We start from the raw sequence: 13,735 nt of genomic DNA on the forward strand, positions 1-13,735 counted from the left end.
CATGAGAGGAAGGACAGCTGCAATTTTCATGATGAGCATGCTTCAAAAGCATTCTAGTTGCTCTTTCACACTCATACAAGCACATACATAGTTTAGTTAAATGCCAACTAATGTACTCTCATGGAAACATTTGCGTTACTTTTGTAAAGAGTTGAAGTTTAGGACCCATTTATCCCTGAGGCAAAGATGAGACTGCATCTTCTAGAGCACAACATCCCCCAAAAGACCATGTAGTTAACCACTTGCTTACTGGGCACTAAAACCCCCCTCCTGCCCAGACAAATTTTCAGCTTTCAGCGCTGATGCACTTTGAATGACAATTGCGCGGCCATACAACACTGTACCCAAATTAAATTTTTATCATTTTTTTCCCACAAATAGAGCTTTCTTTTGGTGGTATTTAATTACAGCTGGGAGTTTTATTTTTTGCTAAACAAACAAAAAAAAGATGCAAAATAAAAAATCATGTTTAATAGTTTGTTATAAAATTTTGCAAACAGGTCATTTTTTCTCCTTCATTGAAATACGCTGATGAGGCGGCCCTGATAGGCAGTTAAGTCGACACTAATAGGCACAGAAAAGGCGGCACTGATGGGCAAAGATAAGATGGCACTGATAGATGGGACTTATGGGCACTGATAGGTGGCACTGCTGGGCATTGGTAGATGGCACTGATGGGCAGGGATATGTGGCACTGAGGTGCAGAACTGTTGTGGAGGCAGATTGTGGGCACTGATGTATGGCACTGATGTATGGCACTGCTGGGTGGCACTTTTTTTTTTTTTTTTTATATCTGGGTGGTACTGGCAGGGGTCAGGTGGGCACTGATGATCTGGCCGTGATCAGGACTGGATGTCCTGATCACGGCCGCCGGTGATCGGCTGTTATTTTTCTCTCCTTGCGCTGTCAGCGCGAGGAGGAAAAATAGCCGATTATCGGCTCTGTTGTGTCACATGATCAGCTGTCATTGGCTGACAGCTGATCACGTGGTAAGAGGTCAGGATCGCCAATCACAGAGCCCGCCGCACAGGCCACTCGTGCACGGGACGACGTCAATAGACGTAGTCCCGGCAAAGCAGGTCTGCGCTGTATGGTGGTTAAAGGGGTTGTAAAGGTTAGCGTTTTTTCACCTTAATGCGTCCTATGCATTAAGGTGAAAATACATCTGTCAGTGACTAGCTGCCCCCCCCCCCCCCCCCTCTTTTACTTACCTAAACCCTACAGGGACGCGCCGTCTCTCTGCTAGGTGGTTCTCAGCTGTTGATTGGATGGATTGATAGCAGCACAGCCATTGGCTCCTACTGCTGTCAATCAAATCCAATGACTGGGCCAAGTCCTGCACTTGACGTCTATGAATGCTGGACTCGGGAGTGTGCCCGCAGGGTAACCCCCCCGGAGAGCGCTTCTCCTAGGGGGGGCTATCGGATGTGGTGAGGAACCCTAGAAGACCACAACTGCACAGGTTAGGTAAGTATATGTTTGTTATTTAAAAAAAATAAAAATAAAATAATGAACCTTTAGTGTCACTTTTTAAGGAAGTTATTGAATCTTTGAGTCCTGTATTTGTTATACTTTATTCAGCATTTATTTTTTTTTTTTATGGAAAAACAACTTAGAATTAAAATACATTTCTTGTATTTGGGTTATGTAACCAAAGTGAGGTATGTGTAGAGTGCAGAGGTCAAAGTACCTCTATAACAAAACAGATATACAAAATGGTCTATAAAATCTCTATGCAGGTCCATTATGGTATATATTACAGAGGCTCAGAATTGAAATGGCCAGAGCACAGGTGTTTGCTGGATGTAGGTCTTATATGCTGGGTCTTCGCCCCATTTTTTCAGGCCTTGTTTTTTCTAGAATGGGAATACCACTGACATAATTGAGCAGGAACCACACAAATATTGGGGATATGATGCTCAGGTACTGGTAACCCATCAGCACTGAAGAAGAAGATAGGAAGAGGCCACTCCACTGTAAGATCTCTCCAAGGTAGTTCGGATGACGACTGTATGCCCAGAGACCACTCTGAATAAATTTTCCCTGCAGAAGAATAAAGACAATAATTTCCTTTCAACGTCGGATGATTAGACAATAAGCAGTAACATAACTCAATATTGATTTGGGCAAGGTTATTCCTGCTGCCCCCAAATCCTGGCTAAGTTCCAATCACCTGGGCTGACTTATCAAACTGAAACCAAGTGAACTCTTAAAGCTGACTTTTGGGCACAAAAGCCTTCCTTGGAACACATCAATCTGCCAAACCTTTATGGCCACTGACAGATTAAGTGAATAACATTAATTATCTCTTTACAATGGCATCTGAAAATGGGTGGAATATATTCGGCAGCAAGTAAACATGTTGTCCCTGAAGTTGACCTGTTGAAAGCAGAAAAAAATGTGCAATTTTCTGTGTATGTGGCTGCGTAGCTGCAGACTAATGAGGGTGCCCAGGCTGAGTAATGTCCACAGCCAAATCGTCTACAATGGACAGGTGAGCATCAGAACTGGACTATGGAACAATGGCAGAAGGTTGCCAGGTCCAACGAATTACGATTTCTTCCCTCATGTGGATGGACAGGAGCATGTGCATCACTTACTAGAGGAAGAGAGGTCACCAGGATGCAGTATGAGAAGAAGGCAAGCTGGCAGAGGCAGTGTGATGCTTTGGGCAATTTTTTGCTGGGAAACCATGGGTCCTGCTGAAACTATTTCACCTACCTAAAAACATTGTTGCTGACCAAGTACCTCCCTTCATGGAAAAGGCATTCCCTAATGGCAGTGGCCTGTTTCAGCAGGATAATGTGTCCTGACTCCCTGCAAAAACAGTTCAAGAATGGTTTGAAGAACACAGTTCTAGGTGTTGACATGGCCTCCAAATTCTCCAGACCTAATTCCAATCAAGCATCTTTGGGATGTGCTGGAAAATCAAGTCCAATCCATAGAGGTCCCACCTCACAACTTACAGGACATAAAGGGGGTTATTTACTAAAGGCAAATTCACTTTGCACTGCAAGTGCACTTGGAAGTAAAGTCACTAGATCCGAGGGCGATATGCAAGGAAAATAAAAAAAAAACAGCATTTTAGCTTGCACTCGATTAGATGATAAAATCAGCAGAGCTTCCACTCATTTAATATCCACCTCTTAGATTTAAAGCGAGTGCACTTGCAGTGCAAAGTGGATTTACCTTTCGTAAATAACCCCAAAGAATCTGCTACTGATGGCTTGGTGACAGATACTGGAGCATTCCATCAGAGGTCTAGTGAAGTCCATGCCTTGATGGTCCAGGGCCGTTTTGGTGGCAAAAGGGGAACCTACTCAATATTAATTGGGTAGTCATAAAGTTATGGCTGATCAGCGTATCTTCCTTAACCACTTAAAGTGGTTGTAGACCCTTACAGACCACTTTTTGCTGCAGGTAAGCCTATAATAAGGCTTACCTGTAGCTACACAGGATATCTCTTAAACCTGCACAGTTTAGGAGATATCCCCTATATTTGCCATGCGCATTGAAGCAAACCGAAGCAACGGCACATATGTGCCATTGCTTCGGTGAGTGTGCCGTTACCGGTGGCTCCCGGTATGTGCGGGAGTGACATCGCGGCTCTGGCCAATCACAGCACCAGAGCCGCGATAACTGAAAGTAAACCCCAGGACTGATGTCGCCGGCCGATGCTGTGTATGGGCATAGCAGCGAGGGCTTCGATCTCATAGATAGCTCTATTACATAATGAGCTAGTATGCTACCCCCAAACAATCCCTCTTTGGAAAGTAGGCAGACCAAAGTTATTTAATAAGAGGCATGGCAAATTTTTGGGAAAATTGAAAAAAAAAAAAGCCCACAATACTCTCACCCGTGCAGTACAGCATCATCATAACTGGTGTGGCACTGAATGGTGACCGTATGGAAAAAAAAAAAAAGTAAGATTTTGTGTTTCAATTTCTTTTCTTTATTTTTAAACACACTGATCAATATTTTAGCATACCAACACTGTACTACTCTGGGAAAGTGATCAGGATTTTTTTTTTTTTTTTTTTACACATTATGATTACTTATAGCAGTGAATTTCATTGCTATAAGCAAGCATTTTATTGACTGAGACTGCATCACAGAATAGGGCACGTTCCCCCACTCAGGACCACACCTCTCTCATTACTATACCACCTCTTGTTTTATTTCCACCCATTTTCCTAATTCTTCCCTTGACCCCTTGCAGACCAGCTGCTGTCATTTTACTGCGGCAGGTCGGCACGATCCCGCGAGCCATTGTAGCTATACGTCGGCTCATGGGAAAAGAATAGCAGGCATGCGAGGCAGCAGGGGTGCCAATGCTCGTGGCAGACAGGCGCAATGACTGCCGGCCACGAGCGATCCTGGGCACGAGAGGCAGAACAGGGAAGTGTGTGTAAACACACAAATCCCTGTTCTGTGAGGCGTGACAGATTGCCTCACAGATTAGCTAGGAACTACGATCCGTCACTTCCTCTAGGTCAGTCCCCTCCCCCTACAGTTAGAAACACACATAGGGAACACAGTTAACCCCTTCCCTGCCAGTGACATTTTTACAATAATCAGTGCATTTTTATAGCACTGATCGCTGTATAAATGCCAATGGTCCCAAAAATGTGTCCAAAGTGTCCGCCATAATGTTGCAGTCGGCATTGCTAGTAGAAAAATCAAATAAATAAAAATGCTATAAATCTATCCCCTATTTTGTAGACGCTATAACTTTTGCGCAAACCAATCAATATACGCTTATTGCAATTTTATTTTACCAAAAATATGTAAAATAATACATAATCTGCCTAAACTGAGAAAAAATTAGCTTGGAAAAAAAGGGGGATATTTATTATAGCAAAAAGTACAAAATATTGCGTTTTTTTTCAAAATTGCCGCTCTTTTTTTGTTTATGGCGTATAAAATAAAAACCACAGAGGCAATCAAATACTACCAAAAAAAGCTCTATTTGTGGGAAAAAAGGACATCAATTTTGTTTGGGTGCAATGTCGCACGACCGCGCAATTGTCAGTTAAAGCGTTGCAGTGCCAAATCGCAAAAAAAATGGCCTGGTCAGGAAGGGGGGGGTAAATCCTTCTGGGGCTGAAGTGATTAAGGTCCTGTCAAGTGGGGATGTGGCAGATTTTATTTCCCTGCAAAAGCAGAGACTAAAAACCATCACCTCCCTTAGTAAAAGCACCTCACAGTACACACAAAAACACTGGCTAGGCACACATTTAACCCTTTAATTGCCCTAGATGTTTAACCCCTTCCCAGACAGTATTAGTACAGTGATGGTGCATATTTTTAGCCCTGATCACTGTATTAGTGTCACTGGTACCCACAAAGCGTTAGTTATGCCGTGTACACATGACCGGACTTTCTGGCAGACTAGGTCCGACGGTCTTCCCGATGGACTTTAGGCGCAGTTCCAATGGACTTTCCAAACTAATGGACTTGGACATACACAATCACACCAAAGTCCGATGGATTTGACCGTGATGACGTATGACCGGACTAGAATAAGGAAGTTCATAGCCAGCAGCCAATAGCTGCCCTAGTGACGGTTTTCATCCCTCAAACTAGCATACAGACGAACTGATTTTTTTAGACCGGACTCGAGTCCGGCGGAAAGATTTGAAACATGTTCTAAATCTAAAGTCTAAATCTAAAGTCCGTCTGATTTTTCGGCAGCAAAGGTCCAATGAAACCCACACATAGTCGAATTGTCTGACGGTGTGTACACAGCACAAGTGTCAAACTGCTTGCCATACTATTGCAGTCCCGCTATAAGTTGCTGATCGCCACTATTGCTAGTATAAAAAATAAAAATGAATACAAATTCCAGTATATATACACACACCATTTTTTTGTCGACGCTAGAACCAATCAATATTCACTTATTGGGATACTAACAAAAATATGTAGCACAATACATATATGCCTAAATTTATGAAGAAATTTGATTTTTTTTTATTTCAATAGTCAGACCTACAAATGGCAAAGTAGCTCATGGGACATGTTGTCATGTTGCGGTTTGCACATTTTTTACTGCATTTGAGGCTTGTTTTTTCATGTGGCAAAATGTATGTTTGCTTCCGTTTGCTGTTAACAATTAATGGCACCAAAAGCGTGACTAGTTCATTTTAGGTGTAAAAGACTAAACAATCTTATAAAATCTCCTTTAGATATAATAAAACCATATAATAGGAGGACACACTATCTATCTAATCACTCTGTAGCCAATCAGGAATGCCCTTGCACTACATAGTTGATGTCAGATCTAAAGGAGGATTGTACAATCAGATTCTATCGCTTATAGTGAGCTGCACAGACTTCCAGGGACACACTTTTTCTGTTCTCAATATTATAACTCTGCTCCATATACAGTGCCTTGCAAAAGTATTCACCCCTCTTGGTATTTTTCGTGTTTTGTTGCCTCACAACCTGGAATTAACATGGATTATTTGAGGATTTGCATCATTTAATTTACAGAACATGCCCGCAACTTTGAAGATGTTTATTTTTTATTTTTTTGAAGCAAACAAAAAATAGGACAAAATAACAGAAAATGTCAACATGCGTAATTATTCACCCCCCTAAAGTCAATACTTTGTAGAGTCACTTTTTGCGGCTATCACAGCTCCAAGTCCCTTTGGATAAGTCTATGAGCTTGCCACATCTTACCACTGGGATTTTTGCATTCCTCCTTGCAAAACTGCTCCAGCTCCTCCAAGTTGGATGGGTTGCACTTTTGAACAGTAATCTTTAAGTCTGACCACAGATTTTCTATTGGATTGAGGTCTGGGCTATGACTAGGCCATTCCAACACATTTACACGTTTCCCCTTAAACCACTCAAGTGTTGCTTTAGCAGTGTGTTTGGGGTCATTGTCCTGCTGGAAGGGGAACCTCCGTCCTAGCCTCAAAACAAACACAGAGTGGTACAGGTTTTGCTCAAGAATATCCCTGTATTTATCACAGTCCATCTTTCCCTCAAATTTTACCAGTTTCCCAGTCCCGACTGCTGAAAAACACCCCCACAGCATGATGCTGCCACCACCATGTTTCACTGTGGGGATGGTGTTCCTTGGGGTGATGTGATGTGTTGGGTTTGCACCATACATAGCGTTTTCTTTGGCCAAAAAGTTACATTTTAGTCTCATCAGACCAGAGCCACTTCCTCCATACATTTTGTGAGTCTCCCACATGATTTTTCGCAAACTCAAAATGTGCCATTTTGTTTTTTGCTGAAAGTAATGGCTTTCTTCTGGCCACTCTGACATAAAGCCCAACTCTATGGAGCGTATGGCTTATTGTTGTCCTATGTCCTGATACTCCAGTCTCTGCTGTGGAACTCTGCAGCTCCTCCAGGGTTACCTTAGGTCTCTGTGCTGACTCTCTGATTAATGCTCTCCGTGAGTTTCGGTGTGTGGCCGTCTCTTGGCTAATTTGCTGTTGTGCCATGTTCTTTCCATTTGGGTATGATAGATTTGATGGTGCTCCTAGGGATCATCAAAGATTTGGATATTTTTTTATAACCCGACCCCGACTTGTACTTCTCAATAACATTGTCCCTTAATTGCTTGGAGTTCCTTGGTCTTCATGGCAGTGTTTGGTTAGTGGTGCCTCTTGCTTAGGTGTTGCAGCCTCTGGGGCCTTTCAAAAAGCTGTGTATATGTAATGACAGATCATGTGGCACTTAGGTTGCACACAGGTGGACATCATTTCACTCATTATGTGACTTCTGAAGGTAAATTGGTTGCTCCAGAGATTTGTATGGGCTTCATAACAAAGGGGGGGTGTATACATACGCACATGCCAATTATCAGTTTTTAATTTCTAAAAAATAGTTTTATGTATATATTTTTCTAATTTCACTTCACCAACTTAGACTATTGTGTTCTGATCCATCACATATAATTCAGATTAAAAAAACATTGAACTAAAGGCTGTAATTTAACCAAATAGTTAAACAGCTAAGAAGGGGGGAGGTGGGTGAATACTTTTGCAAGGCAGTGTAGGCTGTTCTGTGATTGCTCAGCTCCTGCACACTCAAACCCAAAAGAAGGATCTGAGCAAGAAGCTAAAGTGCAAAACTATCGATTTGGAACAAAGTCCCTCTGACGCCTTCTTTCCTCCCTCATTCTGGTTGGATCTATATACATGTATATTTAATGCACTACTAACTAAAGTGTTTCTCAGTGCTAAACCTTTCATCTCATTTTTAAATTGCTGCATTGCTGTTTGATTGGGTAATGAACCTTTTAGATATGTATTGCTGTATGTCCATTGGGTCCATGGCTTTTCACTTCTTGTCTTGGCAAGAGTTCTCCTCACTTTTTATGCCAGTGACGATCGTCATCAGGACAGGAACCAGAAGAGCATATTTCCCCAAATAAAATACAAAGAATGATATAAAAAAAATCTGTCTGAGACAGTGTCCATTCCCCACTGGGGGAGGGGGAGGGAGTATTTTTAAGAATAGTTAGGGTTATCCCAGAATTCTACTTTAAGAGACACTCATTGCTTGTGTTATTTCCCTATACTGGAGCCAGTAAAATAATGATACTTACAGTATTGTCAGGGTCGCTCTTAAAATTCCATTTCTGTTGGTCAGCAATGGCCTGCACAAGGAAACCAACTGCCCACAAGATCCAACCACAATAGTCAACCAATCCCAGAGGCTTGTTTCTTTTCTCAAGGTTTAATATTAAAGATGGAAGCAATGTGACAAATATCCAGATACCTGAGCAAAGAAATATCAGAAAGTCTAAGGTTACAAATATCCCATTGTATGCATTTACAGTGCCTTGAAAAAGTATTCATACCCCTTGAAATTTTCCTCATATTGTCATGTTACTACCAAAACCATAAATGCATTTTATTGTGATTTTATGTGATAGACAAACAAATTGACACATAATTGTGAAGTGGAAGAAAAATGGATTTGACATTCTTTTGCAAATGAACCGATTGCCGACCACTTTTACGTTGGCAGAATGGCACGGACAGGCAAATGGGCATACAGGTAGGTCCCTTTGAATATGCCGCCGGCGACATGTGTGTGACCCTGCTGCGAGCTCCGTTAGTGTGATCGCGGGTCACTGTGATCGTCTCACGGAGAGGGAGAATGAGGAAATGCTGATGTAAACAAGCATTTCCCTGTTCTGCCTAATAACACTGATCACAGCTCCCTGTGATCGGGAGTGGTGAACAGCGTCATGACTCATGTAGCCCACCCCCCCCCCCCCACACACAGTTAGAACACATCCCTAGGACACACTTAACCCCTGCAGCGCCCCCTCCTGGTTAACCCCTTCACTGGCAGTCGCATTTACACAGTAATCAATGCATTTTTAATCGCACTGATCTCTGTATAAATGTGAATGGTCCCAAAATAGCACCAAAAGTGTCCGATGTGTCCGCCATAATATCGCAGTCATGATCAATAAAAAGAAAAAAAGAAAAGCTGATCGCCGCCATTACTAGTAAAAAATAAATGAATTAATAAAAATGCCATAAAACTATGCCCTATTTTGTAGATGCTATAACTTTTGCGCAAACCAATCAATAAACGCTTATTGCAATTTTTTTCCCCAAAATCTATGTAGAAGAATACATAGCGGCCTAAACTAAGGAGAAAAAATTTTTTTTTTTATATTTTTGGGGGATATTTATTACAGCAAAAATTTAAAAATATTGCTTTTTTTTTCCGAAATTTTCGCCATTTTTTGTTTTATAGGGCAAAAAATAAAAACCGCAGAAGTGACCAAATACCACCAAAAGAAATCTCTATGTGTGGGGAAAAAAATAAGTCAATTTTGTTTGGGAGCCATGTTGCACGGCCGCGCAATTGTCAGTTAAAGCAAAGCAGGGCAATCGCAAAAAGTGCTCTGGTTTATGGCCAGGAAAATGGTCCGGGGCTTAAGTGGTTAATATCTGAAAAGTGTGGCATGCATTTGTATTCACCCCCTCTGAGTCAATACTTTGTAGAACCACCTTTCACTGCAATTACAGCTGCAAATCTTTTTGGGGATGTCTCTACCAGATTTGCACATCGAGAGAGTGACATTTTTGCCCATTCTTCTTCGATAAAATAGCTCAAGCTCTGTCAGACTGGATGGAGAACGTCTATGAACAGCAATGTTCAAGTCTTGCCACAGAGTCTCAATTGGATTTAGGTCCGGACTTTGACTGGGCCATTCTAACACATGGGCATGCTTTGAATTAAACCTTTCCATTGTAGCTCTGGCTGTATGTTTAGTTTTGTTGTCCTGCTGGAAAGTGAACCTCCACCCCAGTCTCAAGTATTTTGCAGACTTTAACAGGTTTTCTTCTAGGATTGCCCTGTATTTGGCTCCATCCATCTTCCCATCAACTCTGATCAGCTTCCCTGTCCCTGGTGAAGAAAAGCATCCCCACAACATGATGCTGCCACCACCATGTTTCACGGTGGGGATGGTGTGTTCAGGGTGATGTGCAGTGTAAGTTTTCTGCCACACATAACGTTATGCTTTTAGGCCAAAAAGTTAAATTTTGGTCTCATCTGACCAGAACACCTTCTTCCACATGTTTGCTGTGTTCTTATGGCTTTCTTTCAACAATAGCTTTCTTCTTCCCACTCTTCCATAAAGGCCAGATGTGTGGAGAGCACGACTAATAGTTGTTCTGTGGACAGATTCTCCACCTGAGCTGTGGATCTCTGCAGCTCCTCCAGAGTTACCATGGGCCTCTTGGCTGCTTCTCTGATTAATTCCCTCCTTGCCTGACCTGTCATTTTGAGTGGACGGCCATGTCTTGATGCTGTTTGTTCACTAAGGTTCTCTAACAAACCCGAGGGCTTCACAGAACAGTTATATTTATATTGAGATTAAATTACATACAGGTGGACTCTATTTACTAATTAGGTGACTTCTAAAAGGCAATTGGTTCCACTAGATTTTAGTTAGGGTTATCAGAGTAAAGGGGGCTGAATACAAATGCACACCACACTTTTCAGATATTTATTTGTATAAAAAAAAAAAATGTAAAAAAACAATTATTGTTTTCCTTCCACTTCACCATTATGTGGCACTTTGTGTTGGTTCATCACATAAAATTCCAATAAAATACATTTACATTTTTGGTTGTAACATGACAAATTGTGTAATATTTCAAGGGGGTATGAATACTTTTTCAAGGCACTGCAGCACCACATCAACATCACAACAGAACACATTATATAGTAACACAATATATTCATCATTACTTAGAAGTAATGGCGGATTGTTTATTCTTAAAGCTTACATTTTTTTTTTTTAAATTAAAATAACAAACATGTTATACTCACCTGTTCTGTGTGATTGTATTGCACAGAGCAGCCCTGATCCTCCTTTTCTGGGGTCCCCTTCCTACGCTCCTGGCTCCTCCTCTTCTGCGAGTGCCCCCCACTGAAAGCTGTTTTTTTATGGGAGCTCACGCTGCAGGCTCACTCGCAAGCTGACCTGTCTGCATCTATAGACACAAACAGGGCAGCTCAGCCCTGCTCCCTAGTCACAGTATTTGAATGACAACACTTAGTTTAAATATTTATTTACATTTTTATCTGAACTGATCTGTTGGGGGCTGTGGTAATATATCCGGGGGCTAAACAGATTTTTAAAAATCTGATATTTTTTAAATCAGAACACATTTGGGACACAGAAAGTTGCTGAAAACATAGACTAATCAGTACTTTTCTTTGCAGCCTCAGCTGCATATATGAATGAATAGGAAGCGCTCAGACTTCCTATTCTTTAACAAACTGAAGCTTAGTAAACACAGTTTACTATGCTTCAGAGATGAATGGACACAGGAGCAAGTGGTACCGATCATTCACTGTGTTCATTCAGAAAAAGAAGGGGCTCTCCATCCTGAAACATCCCCCTGTGTGCCCACCGCAGCTGCCAGTGGCAGAGAGAAGCTGGCAGCGCTGCAGGGGAAAGGAGCACACAGGGAGCCTGGACAGTAGGTGGATGGGGGGGCAGATGATAGAATTGATCCCCCTGCAGCGCAGCCAGAGCAAGGAAGGGGAGGAGAAACAGGCAGTGTTGCAGGAGAAGGAACAAGAGGATCGATGTCTGCAATAAGACCCAGGCCCCCCTTTTTAACGAATAGGGCCCGGTAAAGGAGAGCTGGGTGTACTGTCTTTTTAGCAGCCATGGCACACAGGGTGATTAGGATGTGCCCAGGCATGCCTTGTGCGCACGCCTATGCTGTTCAGTGAGGAAATACAGAGCCGGTGCTCTCGTGCACAATGCTGGATCGGGATCAGACTCAAATATAAGGGGGGCATCTGGCAGCACAGAAGTTGCATTAAGGATGTAATGCATTAAGGTAAAAAAAACCTTAAGGCTTTAAATGACTTAAAAGTGATACTAACATCAGAAATGTTCCATTCTAAATCTGAACTACAGCCTCATATCTTGTTGTTGCTCCTCTTGTCAACACCATCACACCTTCACTGCAATCAGTGCAGGACCAGTGTTCACATCATCAGGATATGGTATGGGCACTACTAGAAGTACCCTTCTACAATACATCTCTGAGGAGCTGAGGACGGCGACTGTCAAGGGACAGAGAATACGGTATTACTGGGTGTTAAAATCTTTATTCATAAAAACAAGCTAGAGGTCCCCCGAATATATTATGTTGCTCTACACTGTGGCACCTCAGCAGTTTATACACGCAGACTTGTGAAGTTACTGAAAAGTCCACTTAAAAGATGCTGCAAAAGACATGTTCACTTCGCAAGGACATTTTCCCTTAGCTTAAAGAGGGATTCCACCTAAAAAAAAAAAAATATTAAAAGCCAGCAGCTACAAATACTGCAGCTGCTGACTATTAATAAATGGACACTCACCTTTCCTGGAGTCCAGCGATGTCGGCAGCCGAAGCCAAGCAATCGCTCGGCTCTCGGCTGCTGCCGGTGTCATTCTCTGTGGGGGAATCAGGAAGTGAAGCGTTGCGGCTTCACTTCGCTATTCCCTACTGCGCATGCGCAAATCACGCAACGCAATGAGAATGGTCCGCACTGTCTCTGGGACCCGTGTGTGTCCCAGCAGACAGCGCGGTGGGACAGGAAGAGGCATAGACTCCCGTGGAAATCTATGCCCGGAAGTGGGTGCAAATACCTGTCTTAGACAGGTATCTGCACCCCTCTCCCCCTTAAAGGTGCCAAATGTGACACTCAAGGGGAAGGGGGGGTTCCGAAAAGCAGAGGTTCAATGTTTGTGTGAACCTCCTCTTTGATGAATGTAGTAAAAATGCACTTTGAAAAGAATACCCAATCACATGCAAGAAAAACAAAAAATGTTTTTTCCTGCACACGATTGGATAATGGAAGTGAGCAAAACTTCACCTTGTTCACTAAGCTAAGGGGCAATCCCCTTGCAAAGTGAACAGCCTATATGCCTTTAGTAAATCAACATCATGTACATCCATATGTATATTGTCCTGAGAAAATACTAAACACTGTTGAATGCGTTTAGTAGTACTAAACTAAAAATGAGAATGTGGATCTAGAAATCGCTCATCTGCCATTATCTTAAAGTTGTAGAAAATGCTTTTTTTTATCTTTTACCTATAGATAAGTCTATAAGGCGGCTTACCTGTAGGTACTGTAAATACGGTATCTCCTAAACATGGACCATTTAGGAGATATTTACTTGTGAAGTAGCCGACAACGTCATCGGCGCACGTGCTCTGAAGGAACA

The 13,735-nt window shown here is 42.2% G+C and overlaps 1 protein-coding gene across 1 annotated transcript in view; it reads right to left on the reverse strand.

Annotated features, from left to right (window-relative positions):
• Window positions 1-1,555: 1,555 nt before the first annotated feature.
• Window positions 1,556-13,735, reverse strand: part of LOC143984033 (uncharacterized) — a 51,658-nt gene continuing 39,478 nt past the window's right edge. Inside the window, 3 exon segments of the mRNA XM_077484308.1 lie at window positions 1,556-1,853; window positions 1,855-2,043; window positions 8,576-8,748. Coding sequence (XP_077340434.1) covers window positions 1,767-1,853; window positions 1,855-2,043; window positions 8,576-8,748 — 449 coding nt within the window. The 3' untranslated portion in view covers window positions 1,556-1,766.

This window comes from Lithobates pipiens, unplaced genomic scaffold, assembly GCF_037356315.1.
Source record: "Lithobates pipiens isolate NorthernLeopardFrog02 unplaced genomic scaffold, aLitPip1_a1.2 Scaffold_16, whole genome shotgun sequence".
NCBI classification, from domain to species: domain Eukaryota; kingdom Metazoa; phylum Chordata; class Amphibia; order Anura; family Ranidae; genus Lithobates; species Lithobates pipiens.